Below are 25,546 nucleotides of genomic sequence, written 5' to 3'. Positions count from 1 at the left end.
AGCTGAACTGAACTGAACTGATACCTTCATACCTGCATGCTTTTCATTTACGACTGAGCGACTGAACTGAACTGATACCTTCATACCTGCATGCTTTTCATTTACGACTGAGCGACTGAGCTGAACTGAACTGATACCTTCATACCTGCATGCTTTTCATTTTTTATTCAGTTCAGTTCAGTCGCTCAGTCGTGTCCGACTCTCCGCGACCCCATGAATCACAGCACGCCAGGCCTCCCTATCCATCACCAACTCCCGGAGTTCACTCAAACTCATATCCATCGAGTCGGTGATGCCATCCATCCATCTCATTCTCTGTCGTCCCCGTCTCCTCCCGCCCCCAATCCCTCCCAGCATCAGAGTTTTCTCATTTTTTATTACTCCTCTCCAAATCCTTCAAGATTCTAAATCCTCCCTCTGTATAACCTTTCCCTGACCAGCTCAGAAGTAACTTCTTTATCTTACAACATGTGTTACTTTTATGAGTAGCATTCTTGGATACTAGAGATTTAAGACTTTATTGTTTATCTCTTTCTTTACACCCAAGTAAGAGACCTGCCCCCAGGAAATGAGTTTTTACTTATCAAAAGTGTGGGTTCATAATAGGATTTAATGAGTTTGATTTACTATGTTTGACTTGAGCAGTAATTTACCAATCTGTCTTACATTTGGGGCCCCTCCCATTTGCCTAATAATTTCTTAAGGAATCCTTAGTATCTCTTTGGGAAACTTTCTACTTTCCACAAAGAATGTTTGAATATATTTAAATAAACATTTTTTAATCTACAGAAAATTGAAATCGAATTGGAAACGGAAAGTGACCCGTAATAATTTTAAATGTCTCGAAAAGTTAGCAAGGCATCAAAAAAAATGAACATCTCTAGCTCCCTGGAATCTGAAGATATTAGTTTAGAAACAACAATTCCTACAGATGATATTTCCTCATCAGAAGAGCCGGATGGCAAGATCAAAATCACCAGGCAGCTAATTGAACGGAAAGAACTGCTTCATAATATTCAGTTACTGAAAATAGAGCTATCACAGAAAAATATGATGATCGATAATTTGAAAGTTGATTATCTTACAAAGGTAAGATCATATGTAAATTTTGTTATCTGTATGCTTTCTTGTCTTCAAACTGCAGATAAATAAGAATTAAACTTATGAATATATAATCTGAACTTGATACTTTTAACATTTTGAAAAAGTAATTATCGGTGTTTTTTTTCCTAGCCAAGTTGTTTTTCTGCTTCACTGAGAATTAGTTCTGATATGACTAGTTGGGTAGGGAGAATCAAGATTATTATTACATTATTGAATCTGTTTAATCTTCTACCATGGAGATTTGGTTTCTTTTATATCCTGCTATCTGATAGTTACTGTGTCATAGTACCAAGTATAACAAATCCAGTTACCTTAGCTTTAATAAGTTATCTGCCAAATAAGAAGGAATGCCTCAGTCCTTGTTTTTCTGCCTTTTGTGGGTTTTTTTATAGTTAGAGTATTTTGTGTAAGACCTGGTAAAGTTGTCACTAGTGATAAAAAAAATTTACAGTGATTTCAGAAAGATAGGAGACACTTCTTAAGTCTCACTGCTCTGTCTTCTGAGGAAGTCTTTTCACAGAGAAGGGATATGGAAGATGGTAAACCCTCCACCTTTGCTCTTGACCTCGGCTCTGCCTATCTCCTCACCTCCCACTGTATTCCAGTTATGTATTACCTTTCCTCTGTTAAGTCAGTCTTGGGTAGTTCTTGCCTGTGTATAGGAATCATGCTGCTAGAAAGATATCTTGACCATGCCTCTCTGGGAAAATGAAATGTCCTAAACCCCAAGGTCTTGATGATGTAAAGAAATAATTTAGGTACATTTTTAAAAAACGTTAATAGTTAATGTTTATTGAGTGCCTATGCTGTGCCAGTCTCTGCTCTGTGAGCTTTTCACGTGTTATCTCGTTTGAACCATACAACTGTTTGAGGTACAGGTGCTTTTTGGGCATCTTCTCTGACCCATCAAATTAAATGAACCAATAGAATAAGTTAGATGGATATTTCGTTAAGTACACAGTAAGTATTAGTTGTTGTTGTGGTTATTGACTAAAATATTCTCATCGTTTTCACCCTGTTTATTTTCTGTGCCTTTTATACGCGTTCATAGGATTCAAGGCAAGGATTACTTGCCTTGTTTGCTGGGTGTTTGTCTCTGTTAATAGAGTGTAAGGTTCCTGAGCACAGGAACAGGGGACTTCTTTGTAGTCCCTGTTGTAGCTTCAATGCTTAGAACTATCTCTGGCACCTAGCATGTGCTTGGCTGTTTCTTATATGAGTAACTGAACCCCATTTGCTCTTGAAAAAATGGAAAGCCATTCACATAGAAGTGATGGAGCCAGGTGGGATTAACACCAAGAAGGCTAAAGCCTGTATTCCATCCAAGTAAGTCTCCTATACCTTGATAATATATTAAAAAGCAGAGACATTACTTTGCCAACAAAGGTCCGTCTAGTCAAGGCTATGGTTTTTCCCATGGTCATGTATGGATGTGAGAGTTGGACTGTGAAGAAAGCTGATCGCCGAAGAATTGATGCTTTTGAACTGTGGTGTTGGAGAAGACTCTTGAGAGTCCCTTTTACTGCAAGGAGATCCAACCAGTCCATTTTAAGGGAGATCGATCCTGGGTGTTCATTGGAAGGACTGATGCTAAAGCTGAAACTGCAGTACTTTGGCCACCTCATGCAATGAGTTGACTCACTGGAAAAGACTCTGATGCTGGGAAAGGTTGGGGGCGGGAGGAGAAGGGGACGACGGAGAATGAGATGGCTGGATGGCATCACCGACTCTGTGGACATGAGTTTGAGTGAACTCCGGGAGTTGGTGACGGACAGGGAGGCCTGGCGTGCTGTGATTCATGGGGTCGCGGAGAGTCGGACACAACTGAGCGACTGAACTGAACTGAACTGAACTGAAGTCTCCTAAGACTTCCTTTTAGGTTCTCTGTGGTGTCACCTACCAAGACTAGGTCATTTGATATTTTATCAGTGTATCCAGTGGTTTCCCTTTTCTTTTCCTTGAGTCATATTTTTACTCCTCAAATGGATTCCCATGGTGATACTGGCTTGCCTATCTCTACCCTTAAGATCTCCTTCACTGGAACTCATTGAAGAACCCCAAGGTAGGTCTCTATTCTTTTACCCAATCAGTCAACATCTGCTTTTTAAAATATTTATTTATTTTTTGGTTGTGCTGGGTGTCTCTTGCTGTGTGCGGCGAGTTGGGGGCCACTCTCTAGTTGTGGTGTGAGGACTTCTCATTGCAGTGGCTTCTCTTGTAGCAGAGCATGAACTCTGGGGTGCGCTGGCTTCAGTAGTTGTGGCCAGGGAGCTGGCTCACTAATTGTGGCACATGAGCTCAGTTGCCCCATTGCATGTGAGATCTTCATAGACCAGGGATCAAACCAGTGTCCTTTGCTTTACAAAAAGGATTCTTAACCACTGGACCACCAGGGAAGCCCTAACTGTTCTGTTAAATGCCAACTGTATACCACATTCAAAATTACATTTTGTTTGGCTGTTTTTTAAATTGCTCGTTTTCAACTTGCATTGTGCTCAGTTGTCAATGGTTTCTCTTTTTAAAGTGTAATGTTTACGTTACTGGAATGGTGGTTTATTCTTGAGACACTTCCAAGTATAACAAAGTAGAGCTACAGTCCTAGATGCACACAGTTTGAGTTTAAATCCCAGCCCTTACAGTTACCTTGGACAGATTCCTTAAGTTTTTTGTTCCCTGATTTCCTGTAAAATAATAATCATGTTTTGTACTTCATGGAGTTATTAGGAAGATTAATCAATGCACATAAACTCTTAGATGGCTGTGATGGAGTGTGTTCTCAGTCATGTCTGACCCTTGTACAATAAGTAATAAGGGTAGTTATACTTGCTCAATACTATATTATTATTACTGTTATGTTGTATCCCATGGTGCTTTATATAATTTTTTATTGTGGTGGTTTTCTGGTTGGGCTGAAAATATAGAAGATTAAATTAGTCATATTCCTGAGTTTATGATACATGATCATCATTGATCCTTGTAAGATAACTTCTTATTTTGTATGTTTATTCTTTTATTCCTGTTATTCATTTCCCTTCCTCCTCCTTTTTATGTTTGCCTTTATCTTTTAAAATTTATTCTTTAAAAAAATTTTTTATTGCGGTATAGTTGATTTATAGTATTATATGTTTCAAGTGTACAACATAGTGTTTCACAGTTTTTATTTTTCAAATTATTTACTGATTTATAAATAAAATCAATCAATTAAATAAATAACTTCAGCTGTGCTGAATCTTTAAACTGCTCACATGGTTTCTCTAGTTGTGGCTAATGGGGACTAGTCTCTAGTTGCAGCGCGTGGGCTTCTCATTGTGGTGGCTTCTCTCGTTGCAGAGCATGGGCTCTGGGGCATACAGGTTTCAGTAGTCACAGAGCATGGGCTCAGTAGTTGTGGCGTGCAGTCTTAGATGGCCCATAGCATGTGGGATCTTTCCGGACCAGGGATCGAACCTGTGTACTGTGCATTGGCAGGTGGATTCTTAACCAGTGGACCACCAGGGGGGCATCTCATAATTTTTAAAGGTTGTACTCCAATTGTAGTTATTATAAACATTTATCTTGAAAATTAGTATTTTTTTCCTTTACATAAATCTAAACTGCATGTGTTGTTTTAGATTTTATTTCTTTTATAGTTTTTCCTTTCAACTCGGTGCTGTTTTTAAAATCCTTCATGTTACTACGTGTACGTGCAGTCCTTTGCTTCCAGCAGCCACACAGTTCTGGTGTCTGCGCATCTGTTCACCCCCTCCCACAGTGATGGTCCCGCAGGTTGCCTCCAAACCCTTGCCACCACATGTGGTGTGGCCTTCTTTAGACATTTCTCTTCCAGACCTGATTTGAGCAATTCTTTGATATATATTGAGAAGGCAATGGCCACCCGCTACAGTATTCTTGCCTGGAAAATTCCATGGGCAGAAGAGCCTGGCAGGCTACGGTCCATGGGATTGCAAAGAGTCGGCCACGACTGAGCGACTGAGCACATTGACACATATACTCAGGAGGGGAATTTCTGGCTGCAGGGTGTATGTCTGCTTCATTTAAGTGAATTTCCAAATTCCTCTCCAGGGTAGCTGCCTACTCTACATTCCTGTTTTTTTGTGTACAAGCACTAGAGTTGTCCTGCTTGGAGACCCCTTAGGGGTAATATACTTGCTGTCAAATATGGGAAGAAGAGAGAATCCCCATGGACAGGGGAGCCTGGTGGGTTATAGTCCATAGGGCTGCAAAGAGTAAGACACGACTGAAGCGACTTAGCATGTATGCATGGGAAGAAGTGTTATAAAGTAGAAGAATTAGTCTGTAATTCGTCAAATCCAGGACACCTGGATCATAAAACAGACCATCACATGTACTGCTAAGGTTAAACACTGCCAAATTAAACTGCTACGTGCTGTAGTTTGTAAGATGCATTCTGGCTTCAGAGATGAAAAGTGTGAAGATGTGTGAGTCTGGGATTGATGGAGGAACAGTATTTTTAGCCACTCAGTCATTCTCCAGAGCTTACCAATGCATTGAACATCACATATATGAAGGTGAAAATGTCACGTTCAGCATTGAAAAAAATGAATTTTCCTCCATGGACTGTAGCACCATGAAAATGGTTGGAAATCACAGGGAGGGAAGGTTTCTGCTGAATTTAACTTGTTGCTATTAGCATTTAAATGGCCTGATTTTAAGTTATTGAGGTTCCTGTCATCAGAAGCTTTCAAGGAGTCCTGAATGATCGAGTGTCTTGAATATTATAGGTATTTCTTCTATGGAAAAAGATTGAACCAGCTGTCCAGTGTTCAGCTGTTAGTATGAGAAACTTGAAAAACAATGGTTGCCAGTCATAAAAGTGTGGAAACCATAGCTTAAGTGGGATAAGGATTTTGTTTCTCTGGTTTAACAGAATTCTGAATATAGGCAATTTAGACCTGGTATTTACCGTTGATATCATTAGAAACCCAGGCTCCTTTTAATCTTCTGGGTGGCTGTAAAAATAGCATATGTTTTTCACCTCAAAATCATAGGTGGCTGATCTGCCTCCACTGTTGTGTCCATATTCTAGGCAGAAATAAGAAGGGTGATGGAAAAATGCGGCATATGCCAAATGAATTTGTTCTTTAAAGAGCTTTCCTAGAGCTCAAGCCGGTGACCTTGATTGATTAGGACTACATAGCATGACTTCACCTAGGTGCCAGGAGAGGGAAGCTGGGAAGTGTATATTTTTAACTGGACATGTTGTTGCTGCTAATAAATATCTTTACTTGCTAAAGAGAGACAAGTAACAGTTTTTTCCTCTCTTCAAGGTTTTTCTTAGTTCAGAAATAAGTGAATCTGTATAATCTAACATCTCTCCACACAAATATGGGAACAATAGTGCTTATGTTTATTATAGCTTATTACTAGTGGTATGTTGTTGTTCAGTTGCCCAGTCATGTCTAACTCTTTGTGACCCCATGGACTACAGCACGCCAGGCTTCCCTGTCTTTCACTATCTTCCAGAGTTTGCTCAAACCCACGTCCATTGAATCGGTGATGCCATCCAACCATCTCATCCCCTGTCACCCGCTTCTCCTCCTGCCTTCAGTCTTTCCCAGCATCAGGGTCTTTTCCAGTGAGTCGGCTTTTCGCATCAGGTAGCAAAAGTATTGGAGCTTCAGCATCAGTCCTTCCAATGAATATTCAGGGTTGATTTTCTTTAAGATTGATTAGTTTGATCTCCTTGCTGTCCAAGGCACTCTAAAGAGTCTTCTCCAGCACCAAGTTCGAAAGCATCAATTCTTCGGCACTCAGCCTTCCTTATGGTCCAACTCTCACATCCGTACATGACTACTGGAGAGACCATGGCTTTGACTAGATGGAACTTGTCAGCAAAGTGCTGTCTCTACTTTTTAATACTTTTCAAAACTAACGTTATAGTTTATTATTAGGACTCATGTTGCTTTGATTTCTCCATGTCTAAAAACCCAAGCAGATTGTTCGCAGGATACTTCATAAGCATTGATTCCCACTCCCCACTCAGCTGTTTGCTGACTGAGACCCCTGGAAGGGGAGTTGCTCAGGCCAGGCTTCCTGATCTTAGAGGACTGTTCGGTGCACTTTTAATGCACACTTATTGCTGCCAAATCTCCTTGCTTACTCCACTTCCTTATTCCTCTCCTCCTCACTCTTCTCGCCTGTCAGTTTTTAAATGCTAAACTCTTTTTGTATATCTCTCATTAATGGTCCCTGGGTTCCTCATTGCTTGAGAAGTGCTGGGGAGTATCTCTCTAGCTTCATTGTCTCTGAGTCGAGGGACTAGAAGTCAGTTGAAATTGTTAAAGTTCTCACCCTGAAAAAAGCAGAAGTTTCACTCCTTGTGGTAACAGTCTTCTTGATTTGCAGAATGGTAATTATGAGGAATGTGGTCATCATTTGTTGATTTAAGACATTTATTGAGACATGTAACCAGGATACAGCAATGAATATGACAAGAGTCCCTTTTTTATGGAGATCACATTTAAGTGAGAGACATCATGAAACAACAATTAAATAAGCTGTCTTCAAGGTCATGTGTACAGCATTACTTAGCAGTGGGAATTTTCTGCTTTAGATAGAAAGTCAGCAAACTTTCTCTGTAAAGGCCTGGGCAAGACAGTAAATATTTTAGGCTTTCCAGCTTGCATATGGTCTATTACATATTCTTCCTTCTTTTTTTTTTTTTTGGCTTTTAACAACTTTATAAATGTAAAACCTGTTCCTAGCTTGTGGGCTATATAGGAACAGGACACGGGGAGAATTTGACCTGTCAATTTGATATGTTAACCCTTGCTTTCAATTGTGTGTTAGAGAAGCCATTTGAAGAGTTTAGGCAATTGGACTTATATGTCCTGATTTCTGTATTCAACTTGTCACTGAAGTAATAGGCTAAAAGCAGGTAAGGTAGAAGAGGAAGACAGTACTAGATAATTGCCTTGTGTAAGACTCCAAGTTTTTGGCTTCATCTCCTGGAGCCATTTATTGAGAAATAGAAGGCTGGAAGAAAACTGATGTAGGAGGTAAAATGTAAGTTCTGTTTTGAACACATTAAACTTTAAATGCCAGTTAGACTCCCAGGTGAAATTGTCACCTTGACTTTAGAGGAAAGTCCATGACTGGGGGTCGGTAGGGGTGTGTGTGTGTGTTTGTATGTAATATACATCAGCATGTGAAAGTGTTAGCCGTTCAGTGACTCTTTGGGACCCCTTGGACTGTAGCTTCCCGGCTCCTCTGTCCATAGGATTCTCTAGGCAACAATACTGGAGTGGAGTGCCATTCCCTTCTCCGGGAGATCTTCCTGACATAGGGATCGAACCCAGGTCTCCTGTGTTGTAGGCATGTAAGTACCACATAAAGCTTTGTTATTGGATGACATTACCTGGGGAGAGTAGAGGACCCCAGACCAAGTCAAGGGGTAGTCAAACATTAGAAATAGGGTAGAGGAAAAAAATCCATCATAGGAACCTGAGACGCTTAAGAGGGTCCTGTGAGTTAAGGAAGAAAACCAAGAGGAGTATCACAGCAGGTGAAAGAGCATGGAGTGGTCAACTCTGCCAAATCATGCTATCATGTAAGATAAATATGCAAAATAACCATTGGACTGGGCATGATGGAGGGGATTCATAACCTGAACAAGTACTGTTATTGAAATAGTGTGGGACAAAAACCATGTGAAAGTTTTATTAAGGATTGACATACGTTAATCTGCATGTTTTAAAGGGTGAACGAGAATTGCCTGGGCTGAAAGGGAGAGAGTAAAGAATTTCTTAAATGGACTAAGAGCCAGCTCAGGTGTATGGAGACTTAAGAGAGAGCATAACATATTTGAGGAGTGGCACGCATTTATTTTGGCTAGAATAGAGTTTTCTTTTTAGCTAGTGACAGCAGACATGGTTGGCAAGGGCCAGATCAAGGAGGAGTAGTAGAGGGACTTCTCTAGTGGTACAGTGGATAAGAGTCCACCTGCCGATGAAGGAGATACGGGTTCGGTCCCTGGTCCAGGATCCCACATACCATGGAGCAACTAAGCCCCAAGAGCCAGGAATACTGAGCCCAACTACCGAAGACCTTAACGCCCTAGAGCCCGTACTCCACAAGAGAAGCCACCACAGCCAGAAGCGCATGCACCACAGCGAAGAGTAGCCCCTGCTCTCCACAACTGGAGAAAGCCCACACGCAGCAATGAAGACCCAGCACAGCTGAAATTAAATAAATAATAAATAACTTAAAAAAGAGTAGTGTAGAATGCCATGAAGTTTGGAATTTATTCTGAAGACAGTGAGGATCCTCTGAAGGATTTAACACTGGGGAAATAACATTTTTGCTAGCATTTTTAAAAGATAAGGTGAAGGAAGATAGTTTTGGAGATTTGCAAAACTGAAGGCAGGGAAAGAGTAGGAAACCATTGTCATAATCTAGGTAAGATATGACAGGGATCTAACTGAAGACTTGTCATTGGATGTTAAAGAGGATGGTGTAGTTGTGACACTTTTTTATGGAATAAACTCAACAATAAGAAAACAGTGATTTCTGATCAGAGTAAGCAATGGGAGAGATGTATCAAATGTGACTGATGTTTTTTTTTGCTTTGGAGACCAAGGAGATGCAAAGAATATAAGATTAGGTGACATGGGTGACTAGGATCATTTTGGACATTTGTAGCATCACCCATGTTGGAGAAGGCAATGGCAAGCCACTCCAGTACTATTGCCTAGAAAATCCCATGGATGGAGGAGCCTGGTGGGCTGCAGTCCGTGGGGTCGCTAAGGGTCGGACACGACTGAGCGACTTCACTTTCACTTTTCACTTTCACACATTGGAGAAGGAAATGGCAACCCACTCCAGTGTTCTTGCCTGGAAAATCCCAGGGCTGGGGGAGCCTGGTGGGCTTCCGTCTATGGGGTCACACAGTCGGACACGACTGAAGTGACTTAGCAGCAGCAGCAGTCAGATATATGGATCTACAATATATGCAGAGTCTGGCCAGAAAAAAATTACCTGGGCAAGGCATCAGCATATAAACCCCAGTTGTCAAAGAGTTTTTCAGTGAGATTAGATTAAGGGAAAAATAATCCCAATGACAGCCTGGTAAAAAATGATTTATGAGGCAGCAGATTCAAAGCATAGTTTAACAACCATTTGTATGAACAAACAGAGGTTTTATTAAATTTGCAAATTTACCTTGTTAATTTACCTTTCTCTCTTGATCAAGATTGAAGAATTGGAGGAGAAACTTAATGATGCACTTCACCAGAAGCAGCTACTAGCCCTGAGATTAGACAACCAATTGACTTTCCAACAAAAGGATGCCAGGTAAAAGTTTTAAAAACCAACAATACCTATTTAGCAGTTAAAAATAATGTCATTATCTATTCATGCATGTGATTATAAGCTAAAATAGAGAAATCTTAAAGTCGGTAATCATTTTCACATCCAGACTAAGACTACTTGATATAATACACAGAAATGCAGAAAGCCAGAATTTGATATTCATTCAATAAATATTGGAGATATAAGTGAACCATATGTGAAAATGGAAGCACTCTAAACTTATCACCACTTAACTTTCTGTCTTTTTTTTTCTTAGCTGTTTTTAAGACCTCCTCAGGTAACCCTTTTGCCTTTCCTCTTCTTAGGGATGGTCTTGATCACTACCTCCTGAACAGTGTCATGAACCTCTGTCCACAGTTCTTCAGGCACTCTGTCTATCAGATCTATTCCCTTGAATCTATTTGTCACTTCCACTGAATAATCATAAGGGATTTGATTTAGGTCATACCTGAATGATCTAGTGGTTTTCCCTACTTTCTTCAATTTATGTCTCAATTTGGCAGTAAGGATTTTATGATCTGAGCCACAGTCGGCTCCTGGTCTTATTTTTGCTGACTGTATAGAGCTTCTCCATCTTTGACTGCAAAGAATATAATCAGTCTGATTCCGGTATTGACCATCTGGTGATGTCCAAGTGTAGAGTCTTGTCTTGTGTTGTTGGAAGAGTGTGTTTGCTATGACCAGTGCATTCTCTTGGCAAAACTCTGTTAGCCTTTGCCCTGCTTCGTTTTGTACTCCAAGGCCAAACTTGCCTGTTAACTCCAGATATCTCTTGACTTCCTACTTTTGCATTACAGTCCCCTATAATGAAAAGGACATCTTTTTTAGGTGTTAGTTCTAGAAAGTCTTGTAGGTGTTCAAAGAAGCATTCAGCTTCTTCGGCATTACTGGTTGGGGCATAGACTTGGATTATTGTGATATTGAATGGTTTGCCTTGGAAACGAATGGAGATCATTCTGTAATTTTTCAGATTGTACTCATGTACTACCTTTTGGACTCTAAAAGAGAAATTGAAGGCAGAGGGGAAAAGGAAAAATATACCCATTTGAACGGAGAGATCCAAAGAATAGCACAGAGAGATAAGAAAGCATTCCTCAGTGATCAGTGCAAAGAAATAGAGGAAAATAACAGAATGGGAAAGACTAGAGGTCTCTTCAAGAAAATTAGAAATACCAAGGGAGTACTTCTTGCAAAGATGTGCTCAATAAAGGACAGAAATGGTATGGACCTAACAGAAGCAGAAGATATTAAGAAGAGGTGGCAAGAATAAACAGAAATATACAAAAATATCTTCATGACCCAGATAACCACGATGGTGTGATCACTCACCTAGAGCCATACATCCTGGAGTGCAAAGTCAAATGGGCCTTAGGAAGCATCACTACGAACAAAGCTAGTGGAGGTGATGGAATTACAGTTGAACTATTTCAAATCCTAAAAGATGATGCTGTTGAAATGCTGCACTCAATGTGCCAGCAAATTTAGGAAACACAGCAGTGGCCACAGGACAGGAAAAAGTCAGTTTTCATTCCAGTCCCAAGGAAGATCTATGCCGAAGAATGTTCAAACTACCACACAATTGCATTCATCTCACATGCTAGCAAAGTAATGCTCAAAATTCTCCAAACCAGGCTTCAGCAGTATGTGAACTGTGAACTTCCAGATGTTCAAGCTGGTTTTAGAAAAGGCAGAGGAACCAGAAATCAAATTGTCAACATCCGCTGGATCACCGAAAAAGCAAGAGAGTTCCAGAAAAAACATCTACTTCTGTTTTATTGACTATGCCAAAGCCTTTGATTGTGTGGATCACAACAAACTAGAAGATTCTGAAAGAGATGGGAATACCAGACCACCGTACCTGCCTCTTGAGAAATCTGTATGCAGATCAAGAAGCAACAGTTAGAACTGGACATGGAACAACAGACTGGTTCCAAATAGAAAAAGGAGTACGTCAAGGCTGTATATTGTCACCCTGCTTATTTAACTTATATGCAGAGTATGTCATAAGAAACGCTGGGCTGGGTGAAGCACAAGCTGGAATCAAGATTGCCGGGAGAAATATCAATAACCTCAAATACGCAGATGACACTACCCTTATGGCAGAAGGAGGAATTGAAGAGCCTCTTGATGAAAGTGAAAGAAGAGAGTGAAAAAGCTGGCTTAAAACTCAAGATTCAGAACACTAAGATCATGGCATCTGGTCCCATCACTTCATTAGCCGATGGGGAAACAATGGAAACAGTGAGAGATTCTATTTTCTTGGGCTCCAAAATCACTGTGGACAGTGACTGCACCCATGAAATTAAAAGACGCTTGCTCTTTGGAAGAAAAGCTATGACCAACCTTGACAGCATATTAAAAAGCAGAGACATTACTTTGCCAACAAAGGTCTGTCTATCCAAAGCTATGGTTTTTCCAGTAGTTATGTATGGATGTGAGAGTTGGACTATAAAGAAAGCTGAGTGCTAAAGAATTGATGCTTTTGAACTGTGTTATTGGAGAAGACTCTTGAGAGTCCCTTGGATTGTAAGGAGATTCAACCAGTCCATCCTAAAGGAAATCAGTCCTGAATATTCATTGGAAGGACTAATGCTGAAATGAAACTCCAGTACTTTGACCACCTGATGCAAAGAACTGACACATTGTAAAGGACCCTGATGCTGGGAAGCATTGAAGGCAGGAGGAGAAGAGGATGACAGGATGAGATGGTTGGATGGCATTACTGACTCAATGGACATGAGTTTGAGCAAGTTCTGGGAGTTGGTGATGGACAGGGGGGCCTGGCGTGCTGTGATTCATGGGGTCTCAAAGAGTCGGACACGACTGAGCAACTGAACTGAACTGAACTGAATGAACCTTCTGTTTGCCTGCCTACTTTCTCCACTCAGTTGTGCGCTTATCCAAAGTTCCTTGTATTTTTCTCAAAAATACCTTGCCAGTTGTTCTTACTATACTTCTATAACTTAATTAAAACTATTTTAAAATGAATACAAAGGCATATACATTTCTTTGCAAATTATAGTGAATTCTTTGGAATGATTCAATAAAAGTGAGTGACTACAAGATCGTCAAATAAGTGTAAGCAAGAGACGTTTAGAGATTAGGGGCAGAAATCAGGTCTATAAAAAATATGCGCAGATTTCTTCTCAAGTGTCTTTTTAAAGGTCTCCTGCCATTGTGAAGAAATTGAACTTGGAAATTGTGAGAAATGATTTACAGAAAAACAAGGCACATCTCCACATGACAAAAAACCTAGACCCTGGGGGAAAAATGTTCCAGATGAATGTTTATTTCTGTATATCAAAATCACTGTGGATGCTGATTGCAGCCATGAAATTAAAAGATGCTTACTCCTTGGAAGGAAAGTTATGACCAACCTAGATAGCATATTAAAAACAGAGACATTACTTTGCCAACAAAGGTCCGTCTAGTGAAGGCTGTGGTTTTTCCCGTGGTCATGTATGGATGTGAGAGTTGGACTATGAAGAAGGCTGATCGCCGAAGAATTGATGCTTTTGAACTGTGGTGTTGGAGAAGACTCTTGAGAGTCCCTTGGACTGCAAGGAGATCCAACCAGTCCATTCTAAAGGAGATCAGTCCTGGGTGTTCACTGGAAGGACTGATGCTGAGGCTGAAACTCCAATACTTTGGCCACCTCATGCAAAGAGTTGACTCACTGGAGAAGACTCTGATGCTGGGAGGGATTGGGGGCAGGAGGAGAAGGGGACGACAGAGAGTGAGATGGCTGGATGGCATCACCGACTCGATAGACATGAGTTTGAGTGAACTCCAGGAGTTGGTGGTGGACAGGGAGGCCTGGAGTGCTGTGATTCATGGGATCGCAAAGAGTCGGACACAACTGAGCGACTGAACTGAACTGAACTGAAATGTAAAAGGAGGCATCTTTTCTGTTTATAAGATTTCATTATTTAACTGGTATATTAAAAAATTATCTGACCAGTTATTAGCCACTGTCACATTAGATGAGTGTGGTTCTCAAATTTGACCATGCATCAGAGCCACCTGGAAGGCTTGTGGGAAAAGACTCTTGGGCACACTCTGGGATTCTGACTTGGGTTGGGCCCTGAGAATTTGCATTTCTTCCAGCTTCCCAATTGATGTGAGTGCTGCTACTGGCTTGTGGGTAACACTTTGAAACTGCATTGGGTAATAGGGCTTCTATTCTAGTTCTTTAGACATTGGTCAAATTAAATGAAGTGTGCAGGGCAGTTAGGAGACTATTGCTGTAATCCTCTTGATAGTGGTAAGAAGAGGTTGGATTCTGAATATATTTTAAAGGTAAAGCCGGTAGGATGTCCTAACGGATTCAGTGTGGGGTTTAGGAGAGAAAGAGGAATCAAGGATTGTACCAATCCTTGGCCTGAATAAATCAAAGAATAGAGTTACTGTCAACTAAGATGGTGAAACCATAATGGAATAGGTTTGTGAGTGAAGAGCGGGAGTTTAATTTGGAACTTGTTAGGTTAAGGTTATTGTATTAGACATCCATGTGGATATATATGAGAAGTTTGGTCTAGAGAGATAAATCTGGGAGCCATTAGGATACAGACAGTATTTAATTCACGAGACTGGATGAATTCCCCAAGGGAGTGAACATAGACAAGAGGAGAGGACCGAGTAATCCCAACATTAAGATGAACAAGATAAAAAGACTGGGAAAGTGTCGCCAATAAACAGAAAAATGAAGAGGAAAATAGTATGGTATCTGGGAAACCAGATGAAGGAAGGAGAGGACAGGTGTCTCAAGTGCTGTTGATAGAGATAAAAAGAAATGAGAATTGATTATTAACAATCTGGATTTTTCAGTTACCTGGAGATTTTGGTGGAAGTGTGAAAACCTGATCAGCCTTTGTTTAAGAGGAAGGGCAATGGAGAGAGTGCATATAGAAAAATTTTGAGAACAAAATGTACAGTGAAATGGGGTCAAAAAATGTGGGGGCTTTTTTGTTCATTTGTTTTAAGATAGGACAAATAACGGTGTGTTTGTTTGTTGATGGGATACAGTGCGGGGGTGGGGATTCATATGGTCCCTTACTGCTTAAAATTTTCCAGTGGGCAACTAACCTTGTCTACTACATGTATTCCTTGAGAAAGGTGCCAATTACTGTTTTCATTGCCTCATTGTCTGTATTGACACTATGGTGCTTCAGTGTTATCATCTTAAATTACCCGGATAAAGACGATGAAAATTACTTCAGTGAGTAGGGTCTAAAGCAGATATATCAGATTTACACCGTAAGCAGAGGAAATGTATAATTTTATAATTTGAATTTTAAAAGTTATTAACATTTTCTATTTAAAATTTTTGTGGCCACACACTTAGTAATTAGTATAACTTTGTCATTTCATGTTTAACTGGTTAAGTAAGCATTTAATTGGAGCCAAAACTATTGTTAAGTTTCTCATTTAATTCGATGTTACTGTAAAGTAGGAACTTTGAGAAATTATGTCTCCATGATTTTTTAACCTTACCGTACATTCTCTGATATTGTAGAAAATATCAAGAACTAATGAAACAAGAAATGGAAACTATTTTACTGAGACAGAAACAACTAGAAGAGACAAATCTTCAGCTCAGAGAGAAAGCTGGAGATATTCGTCGAAACCTACGTGACTTTGAGTTGACAGAAGAGCAATATATGAAGTTAAAAAGTTTTCCTGAAGATCAGCTTTCTATTCCTGAATATGTATCTGTAAGTGTCTTGTATCATTAAAAACAAAAAAACTGTGTGTTTTCAGACTAAAATTTGCCATTTCTGTAGTAGCCATAACTTTTGAAGTACCCACTTGATAATTTATGGCTCTGATCTGAAGGTAGTGAAATGGTGTTCATATGACGAAAATTTAAAGTGTGTTGACCATTGAGCTGTGAAGTCAAGCAAATAAATAGGGTTAATGGCTGGAAGATCCGTAGAAATGAATTATTTTATCATGAACTCTGGCAGTTTGTAATGTTTATAGAGATAACAGTGGTTGCCAGGGGATAGGGACAGCAGAGGAGAGGGGAGTGGTGTGATTATGAAGGGATAGCTTGAGGGAGATGGTTATGGATCTATGTAGGTCAGGATCTCAACTGTATTGTTGGTTACACGGGTATGTACATAGGATTGATCTATGGCAGTGGTCTCAAATATTTTTACTATCAGTATCATTTACACTCTAAAAAGTATTGAGGACCTCAAAGTGCTTTTGTTTATGTGAACTGTATCTATTAATATTTATCATATTTGAAATTAAAACTGAGATATTTTTAAAACATAAGAGTACATAAGCACAAACTTCATTAGTCTTAAGAGTGATGATATCATCACACATCGTGTAGCCACTGGCATGTGCCACTTAAGAATAAAACAGGCAGAACTAAACAAAAAAAAAAGTAAAGCAGGCAAAAAATATTAGTCTTACTAGGATGGACTGGAATGGGTGAATTTAACTCAGATGACCATTATATCTACTACTGTGGGCAGGAATCCCTTAGAAGAAATGGAGTAGCCATCATAGTCAATAACAGAGTCCAAAACGCAGTACTTGGATGCAGTCTCAAAAACGACAGAATGATCTCTGTTCATTTCCAAGGCAAACTATTCAATGTCACAGTAATCCAAGTCTATGCCCCGACCAGTAACGCTGAAGAAGCTGAAGTTGAACAGTTCTATGAAGACCTACAAGACCTTCTAGAACTAACCCCCCCAAAAGATGTCCTTTTCATTATAGAGGACTGGAATGCAAAAGTAGGAAGTCAGAAACACCTGGAGTAATCGGCGTATTTGGCCTTGGAGCACGGAATGAAACAGGACAAAGGCTAATAGAGTTCTGCCAAGAGAACACATTGGTCATAGCAAACACCCTCTTCCAACAACACCAGAAAAGACTCTAAACATGGACATCACCAGATGGTCAACACCGAAATCGGATTGATTATATTCTTTGCAGCCAAAGATGGAGAAGCTCTATACAGTCAGTAAAAACAAGACTGGGAGCTGACTGTGGCTCAGATCATGAACTCCTTATTGCCAGATTCAGACTGAAATTGAAGAAAGTGGAGAAAACCACCAGACCATTCAGGTATGACCTAAATCAAATCCCTTATGGCTGTACAGTGGAAGTGAGAAAGATTTAAGGGACTAGATATGATAGAGTACCTGATGAACTATAGATGGAGTTTCGTGACATTGTACAGGAGATAGGACTCACGACCATCTCCAAGAAAAAGAAATGCAAAAAAGCAAAATGGCTGTCTGAGAAGGCCTTACAAATAGCTGTGAAAAGAAGGGAAGTGAAACGCAAAGGAGAAAAGGAAAGATATACCCATTTGAATGCAGAGTTCCAAAGAATAGCAAGGAGAGATAAGAAAGCCTTCCTCAGCGATCAATGTAAAGAAATAGAGGAAAACAATAGAATGGGAAAGACAAGAGACTTTCCAAGAAAATTAGAGCTACCAAGAGAACGTTTCATGCAAAGATGGGCTCGATAAAGCACAGAAATGGTAGGGATCTAACAGAAGCAGAAGATATTATGAAGAGGTGGTAAGAATACACAGAAGAACTGTACAAAAAAGATCTTCAAGACCCAGATAATCACGATGGTGTGATCACTCACCTAGAGCCAGACATCCTGGAATGTGAAGTCAAGTGGGCCTTAGGAAGCATCACTGCAAACAAACCTAGTGTTAGTGATGGAATTCCAGTTGAGTTATTTCATATCCTGAAAGATGATGCTCTGAAAGTGTTGCACTCAATATGCCAGCAAATTTGGAAAACTCAGCAGTGGCCACAGGAATGGAAAAGGTCAGTTTTCATTTCAATACCAAAGGAAAGGAATGCCAAAGAATGCTCAAACTACTGCACAATTGCACTCATCTCACACACTAGTAAAGTGATGCTTAAAATTCTCCAAGCCAGGTTTCAGCAATATGTGAACCATGAACTTCCAAATGTTCAAGCTGGTTTTAGAAAAGGCAGAGGATCCAGACATCAAATTGCCAACATCCGCTGGATCATCAAAAAAGCAAGAGCATTCCAAAAAAACATCTATTTCTGCTTTATTGATTATGCCAAAGCCTTTGACTGTGTGGATGACAATAAACTGTGGAAAATTCTGAAAGAGATGGGACTACCAGACGACCTGACCTGCCTCTTGAGAAACCTATATGCAGGTCAGGAAGCAACAGTTAGAACGGGACATGGAACAACAGACTGGTTCCAAATAGGAAAAGGAGTAGGTTGAGGTTGTGTATTGTCACCCTGCTTATTTAACTTATATGCAGAGTACATCATGAGAAACACTGGGCTGGAGGAAACACAAGCTGGAATCAAGATTGCCTAGAGAAATATCAGTAACCTCAGATATGCAGATGACACCACCCTTATGGCAGAAAGTGAAGAAGAACTAAAGAACCTCTTGATGAAAGTGAAAGAGGAGGGCGAAAAAGTTGGCTTAAAGCCCTACATTCAGAAAACTAAGATAATGGCATCCAGTCCCATCACTTCATGGCAAATCGATGGGGAAACAGTGGCTGTCTATTTTTCTGGTCTCCAAAATCACTGCAGTTGGTGATTGCAGCCATGAAATTAAAAGACGGTTACTCCTTGGAAGGAAAGTTACGACCAGCCTAGACAGCATATTAAAAAGCAGAGACATTACTTTGTCAACAGGTCCATCTAGTCAAGGCTTTCGTTTTTCCAGTGGTCATGTATGGGATGTGAGAGTTGGACTGTGAAGAAAGGTGAGCGCCGAAGAATTGATGCTTTTGAACTCTGGTGTTGGAGAAGACTCTTGACAGTCCCTTGGACTGCAAGGAGATCCATCCAGTCCATCCTAAAGGAGACCAGTCCTGGGCGTTCATTGGAAGGACTGATATTGAAGCTGAAACTCCAATACTTTGGCCACCTGATGTGAAGAGCTGACTGATTTGAAAAGACCCTAATGCTGGGAAAGATTTAGGAGGAGAAGGGGATGACAGGATAAGATGGTTGGATGGCATCACCAACTCAATGGACGTTGGTTTGGGTGGACTCTGGGAGTTGGTGATGGACAGGGAGGCCTGGCGTGCTGCTGTTCATGGGGTCATAAAGAGTCGGACACGACTGAGTGACTGAATTTAACTAGGCAAATAGTTTTGCTCTTGTGGATTTCCTGAAAGTGTCTCAGAGTGGCAGCAGTGGCATGCGGGTCCCAAGAGCACACATCCCACACACACTGTAAGTTTGTGATACACAGAAGTCATTTCACCCTAAGAGGCTTGAAGTTTTTATCTGTAAAAGGCTTAATAATAATAACTATCTTTATTCAATATCTTATAATAATCTATGATGAAAAAGAATCTGAGAAAAAGTATATATATATATATATATATATTTATTTATGTGTAACTGAATTATCTTGCTGTACACCTGAAACTAACAGAACGTTGTAAATCAACTACTTCACGTAAAAAAATAATAATAATAAATTAACAGCACTTTTCTGTTGAGGTCATTATGAAGATTAACTGTGAATATGTACGTAGAAAGCTTAACGGTGCTTAGAACTTAGTAAACACATAATAAATATTATCTATTATTTTTGCTGGAGTGGTGATTGCCTTTCTTGGTTCTCATTTGGATGAGGTTTCCAGATTAATAATTTCCTATAAAATGGAGTACTGTTTTGTTTGTCCAGCTTTTTATTTAAATAGCTTAAGCATAAATTTTTCTGTCTTCAGTACTGTCCAAAACCAATGATATATCTCAAGTGCTGTCCTTGAGGCTCTTTATTCATCATAGCTGGAAAGTATCCCATTAGTGGCAGTCATCCATGTTTTTGTTCTCTGGTTTGTTCTTTGTCTTGTCTTTTGTTTTCAGACAGTATTGTCCTAATTAGTTAATTATACACAGATTCATTGTGTTAAGTACTAGCTTTAGTACTGGTCTCTTACCAAATGTAATACTCCTACAATACAGCAATACATTAAGGAGTTTCAGATTGTATGACTATACGTAATTAGTCCCTACTTGCCCTCTCCTAATTTGCAGATAGCTTAGTTTTGTAGAAACTTGTCAGATGGAACACTTTACTAAGTTAGGGCAGGCAAATTCCCTTGAGAGAATTGAGAGTGGAAAGTGAAACCTGAACTGAATGGGAATAGTGACATGAAGGATACCTCCTGATTTATCCCTTACATGGCTTTGGTAGTAAGTCGAGCTTCATCCAGGGCCTAGGATGGTGGTAGTGGTTTAGTTGGTAAGTCATTTCTGACTCTTTGCAACCCCGTGGACTGTAGCCCACAGGGCTCCTCTCTCCATGGGATTCTCCAGGCAAGAATACCGGAGTGAGTTGCCGTTTCCTTCTCCGAAGCTTTTCATATATGTATTTAGGCACTGGGGACAGAGCAGGGCACAGACCAGACAAATATTCCTGTCCTCCCAGAGATTACATTCCTGTGGAGCAACACGCACAGCAAACGAAACCAAGCAGCATGTTTGTCATAAATGGTATGGAGAAAAGAGCAGAGTGAAAAGTAGGAACTGTGTCACTGAAGGTAATGTATTAAATCAGGTTCAGTCCAGTTCAGTTCAGTTCAGTCGCTCAGTCCTGTCCGACTCTCCGCGACCCCATGAATCACAGCACGCCAGGCCTCCCTGTCCATCACCAACTCCCAGAGTTCACTCAAACTCATGTCCATCGAGTCGGTGATGCCATCCAGTCATCTCATTCTCTGTCGTCCCCTTCTCCTCCTGCCCCCAGTCCTTCCCAGCATCAGAGTCTTTTCCAGTGAGTCAACTCCTCGCATGAGGTGGCCAAAGTATTGGAGCTTCAGCATCAGTCCTTCCAATGAACACCCAGGATTGATCTCCTTTAGAATGGACTGGTTGGATCTCCTTGCAGTCCAAGGGACTCTCAAGAGTCTAGGCGAGGGAATTCTCTGCAGTCTAGTGTTATAACTCCGTGCTCTCACTGCCACAGGCCTGGGTTCAATGCCTGATTGAGAAACTAAAATCCCTCAAGCAGCGTAGCCTGGCCAAAATATATATATATATATCAGGGGAGTCAGGGAAGGTTTTACTGATAAGGTCATATCTGATCAGAGACCTGAAGGAAGTGAAAGCATGAGCCATACATTTACATGTGGGGAAGAGCTTGCTTTCCTATCAGAGGAAATAGCAAGAGCAAAACTTTTGATCACTTGATGTGTTCAGGAAATAAGCTGATAGTGTAGAATGAGCTATAGTAGGAGGTGAGAAGTAAGGAGGAAGTGGAGTATTGATAGAAGAGAGGAAAGAGACTGTCTCAGGGCCAGGGACTTATAGATAATCTGGGCCTTCAGTTCAGTCGCTCAGTCATGTCCGACTCTGGGCCCTAAAGGGACTAAATTGAACTCAAAATATTAGTTCAGTTCAGTTCAGTCACTCAGTCGTGTCCAACTCTCTGCGACCCCATGAATCACAGCACGCCAGGCCTCCCTGTCCATCACTAACTCCCGGAGTTCATTCAAACTCATGTCCACAGAGTCGGTGATGCCATCCAGCCATCTCATTCTCTGTCGTCCCCTTCTCCTCCTGCCCCCAATCCTTCCCAGCATCAGAGTCTTTTCCAATGAGTCAACTCGTCACATGATATTAGTAGTCGGGGTCAATTAAAGACCGCCTTGTTCTGAAACCCCTTAACACTTTCCTTTATTCCCTTAATACTTTTATTTATACTACTGATAATTGAGAGTGCTATTAATTAGCAAATTTTAATTGTAATTTGCGTTTTCACAACTGCTTATTGATTTTTTTTTTTAAAGATTCGGTTCTATGAACTAGTGAATCCATTGAGAAAGGAAATCTCTGAACTACAAGTGAAAAAGAATGACCTGGCAGAAGAATTAAGTGCAAGCAAAGGTCAACTGAAACAACTGACTGAGGTTTGTCTAACTCTGATCCCTGGTGGTAAGAGACTCCAAGGAGGTCTTAAGATTTGTGATAAGGAATATAAAAGTCAGTGATAGAATGGGACTTGAGCATGCTGACTGCTATGATTCTTCATAAGTAGTGGGAAGGAGATGAGACTGCAAATAGCAATCTTAAAGATTGATCGGGTACGTCCATGATGCTGACCTGTAATCCCCAGCTGAGTGTTTTGTTCTTGTAATTCGTTTCATTCTCAGTTCTTCATTACAGATCCACCCTGTGGGTGATACGAAAGGGAGCCTGGTCCATTTAGTTATTTAGTCTCTTCATCAAATATAGTTACTTCCTGTAATACCTATCAGAGCATGTGCTCTGATACTACCATCCATCCCTGTGAGGCTTGGTGCCATGCCAGGTGCTGATAGTGGTGAAGACAAGTGTCTGCCCTTCCAGAGTTCAAATTCTAGTAAGGTGGAGTTATACTTTAGATGAGATCTTGATACTCATCTTTTGTGTGACCTTGAACAAGTCATTCAGTGTTTCCTGCTCTGTCAAATGGGGAAAATAATATTATTTTTCCATTCATTTCATTGAAGTGCCCATACTTCTGTTTCAAAGTAAAAATGTGAATTTTAGTAAAGTTGTATATAAATAGCTATTTTGTGTCCTACTTCAAGGGCAACTTTTACCAAAGATCTACTTTCCAGGAATAAATTATTGTAATTTAATTTCTATTTTGATGCTCTGATTTGCAGCACTATTAGTGCTGGCTGGAATCTATTTCTGTTGTTAGTCTAGAGCCACTATTGCAGGCAAATGAAGGCTCCGCTTCCTTCTTCTGGTAGGGGCACTGAAGGCATCAGGAGCAATGCCACAGAGCCCTACAGGGGTCCATTGTGGTTGTCTTTTTCTGCTGTTAACCTGCCACGTTGTTGTGCAGATTTAGAAAGATAGCCCTTAATTTTAAAAAATTTGCATCCAGAGTCACAATAAGAAAGGACAAAGTTAGAAGGCCTCCTTTGTCTTCTAATTGTGCAGCCTTGGACAGGTCATTTACTTTCTGTTATCTCTGTTAAATGGCCAGGGTGGTGGTGGCAGTGGCACAGGGTTTGTCAGGGACAAGGCAGACGAGTTTTCAGACTTGGTTCTGCAGCAGCTTATGGTACCTCAGCATCCATCAAGGACTTCTTGTATTTTAGAGGGAGTCTGGAAGAGCTTTCTGTCCTCGTTTCTATCAAGCCATCTCTTTAAGTCACTTTTGACATTTGGGGATTCTACAAGTGATTTCTCCTGAACAAAGGATTCTTTGACCCCCCCCCCCAAAAAAAAAGTCTTGAATCTCTAAAATTATCATAATTTTACTGTGTGGTAAAGCAAGTCTCTTTACTGTCAAGGGTCAGTAATGGCATTATATCCCAGATTTTAGTTTGTTTCAACCTTACTAACACCTTTAGTGTTTTACTGAAATGAAAGCCTAGATAATTAACACTAGTTTCATTCATAGGGTCCCTAAGTGTTTTTAGTGCACTAATAATTCTTAAACACAGAAACAGTTTTATTTGTGAACATGTTCAGGTTCTCCAGAAAAAACAAAACCAGCAGGATATATAAATATTTATGGATAGAGATATATTTTAAGAAGTTTGCTCACATAGTTGGAGCAAACTATGTGCAAACTTATATGCATGTATGCTAAATTGCTTCAGTCATGTCCGACTCTTTGCACCCCTGTGGACTGCAGCCCACCAGGCTCCTCCATGGGATTCTCCAGGCAAGGATACTGGAGTTGGTTGCCACGCCCTCCTTCAGGGGAACCAGGGATCGAACCTACCTCTTTTACATCTCCTGCATTGGCAGCTGGGTTCTTTACCACTAGTGCCACCTGGGAAGCCCCTGTAGAGTCGTGGCGAGTCCAAAATCTTAACAGCGTAAGCTGGCAGCCTGGAAATTCAAGAGAAGGTTGCAGTTTGAGTCCAAAGAATGTCTGCTGACAAAATTCCTTCTTATTCAGTCTCAGTTTTACTAAGGCCTTAACTGATTGGATGAGGCCCTCCACATTATGGGAGGTAGACTGCCGTCCTCAAAGTCTACTGGTTTAAATGTTAATCTCAGCTTTAAAAATGCCTTCACAGAAACATCTAAAACAATGTTTGACAAAATTTTGGGGTACCATGGTCTAACCAAGTTGACATAAAAAATTAACCATCACAGAAACTTTGCATCTACAAGTTTGCTTCTTAAAGTTTTACCACCTTTCAGCTAAAAATATAATCCTGTATTAAAACTCTTCCTGAATTTCATACTATAACGGGAAAATTGAATCACATTCAGGAAAAAACAGTTAAATAATGCCTTATCTCTATAATGAAAGGTCTTAGAAGCTCAGATAATATGGTTTAAACATAATGGAATTACTTTTGTATTGAAACCACCCTTAAAGTTAAATTTTCTGCTCTGTCAAGGGCCTAATACAGATCAACTTACCCAACACAAAGAAAACATAGAATGAATATTTTTATTTTGTTTATATTTTTTATTTTTATTTTTTGGCTGGTCTTTTAGTGGGATTTAGTTCCCTGACCAGGAATCGAACCTGTGCCCTCTGCAGTGAAAGTACAGAGCCTTAACCACCAGACCACCACGGAAGTCCCTAGACTGGATATTTTTAAATGAAAAGTCAAACCAGCAAGGACCTTTTTTTATAAGGGTATAGTGAATCAGTGTTAAAAGAAATTTTGTTTGGCACTATTTTGTGGAGGTTTATTTTTTGAGGTGGTTTGTTAAATTATTTATTGCTTTGATATTTGGGGAATTCAAAGATACTAATTTAAGTTTCATCTCTGCAGTTTGATAATGGTGTGATGATCTTGGATAAAGAACTTAGTCTCCTCTACCCCACCCTTCAGTCCCCATGATAAAAATACGGATGAGAATATATAACATCTCCCTCACTTACATGGTCATTATTTTGAGAATAAAGTTCAGTCAATAAATATTCACTGTACATCTGTTATGTGCCAAGCATTGTTATAGGTATATGGGGTACCTCAGTGAATAAAACAAAGATCTCCGGCTTTATGAAAATCATATTTTAAAAGGAGTGCAGGGAAATAAACAGTAAACATTATATTAGAAAGGAAGCACAAAGTAAACTCTCAAATTTACAGACAGCATAGCTTTTGAGGGGTAGAATACTGTTACCAGTAAGGCAAATTGGA

General features: G+C 40.1%; 1 protein-coding gene across 4 annotated transcripts in view; it reads left to right on the top strand.

Moving 5' to 3' along the window:
• PIBF1 (progesterone immunomodulatory binding factor 1) overlaps positions 1-25,546 on the top strand; it is a 243,657-nt gene that overhangs the window by 1,350 nt on the left and 216,761 nt on the right. For all 4 annotated transcript variants that reach the window (XR_008685998.2, XM_055426452.2, XM_055426450.2 and 1 more), the window contains exons 2-5: positions 790-1,089; positions 10,316-10,416; positions 15,950-16,148; positions 22,223-22,342. Coding sequence is in view for 3 of the 4 variants with exons in the window: in XM_055426452.2 (XP_055282427.2) it covers positions 838-1,089; positions 10,316-10,416; positions 15,950-16,148; positions 22,223-22,342 (672 nt within the window). In the remaining variant the exon portion in view is untranslated. The remainder of the gene's footprint in view (positions 1-789; positions 1,090-10,315; positions 10,417-15,949; positions 16,149-22,222; positions 22,343-25,546) is intronic.

This window comes from Moschus berezovskii, chromosome 13, assembly GCF_049115385.1.
Source record: "Moschus berezovskii isolate FMDL1 chromosome 13, NW_MosBer_1.0, whole genome shotgun sequence".
Lineage (NCBI taxonomy): Eukaryota > Metazoa > Chordata > Mammalia > Artiodactyla > Moschidae > Moschus > Moschus berezovskii.
This window is presented reverse-complemented; position numbering and strand designations above follow the sequence as displayed.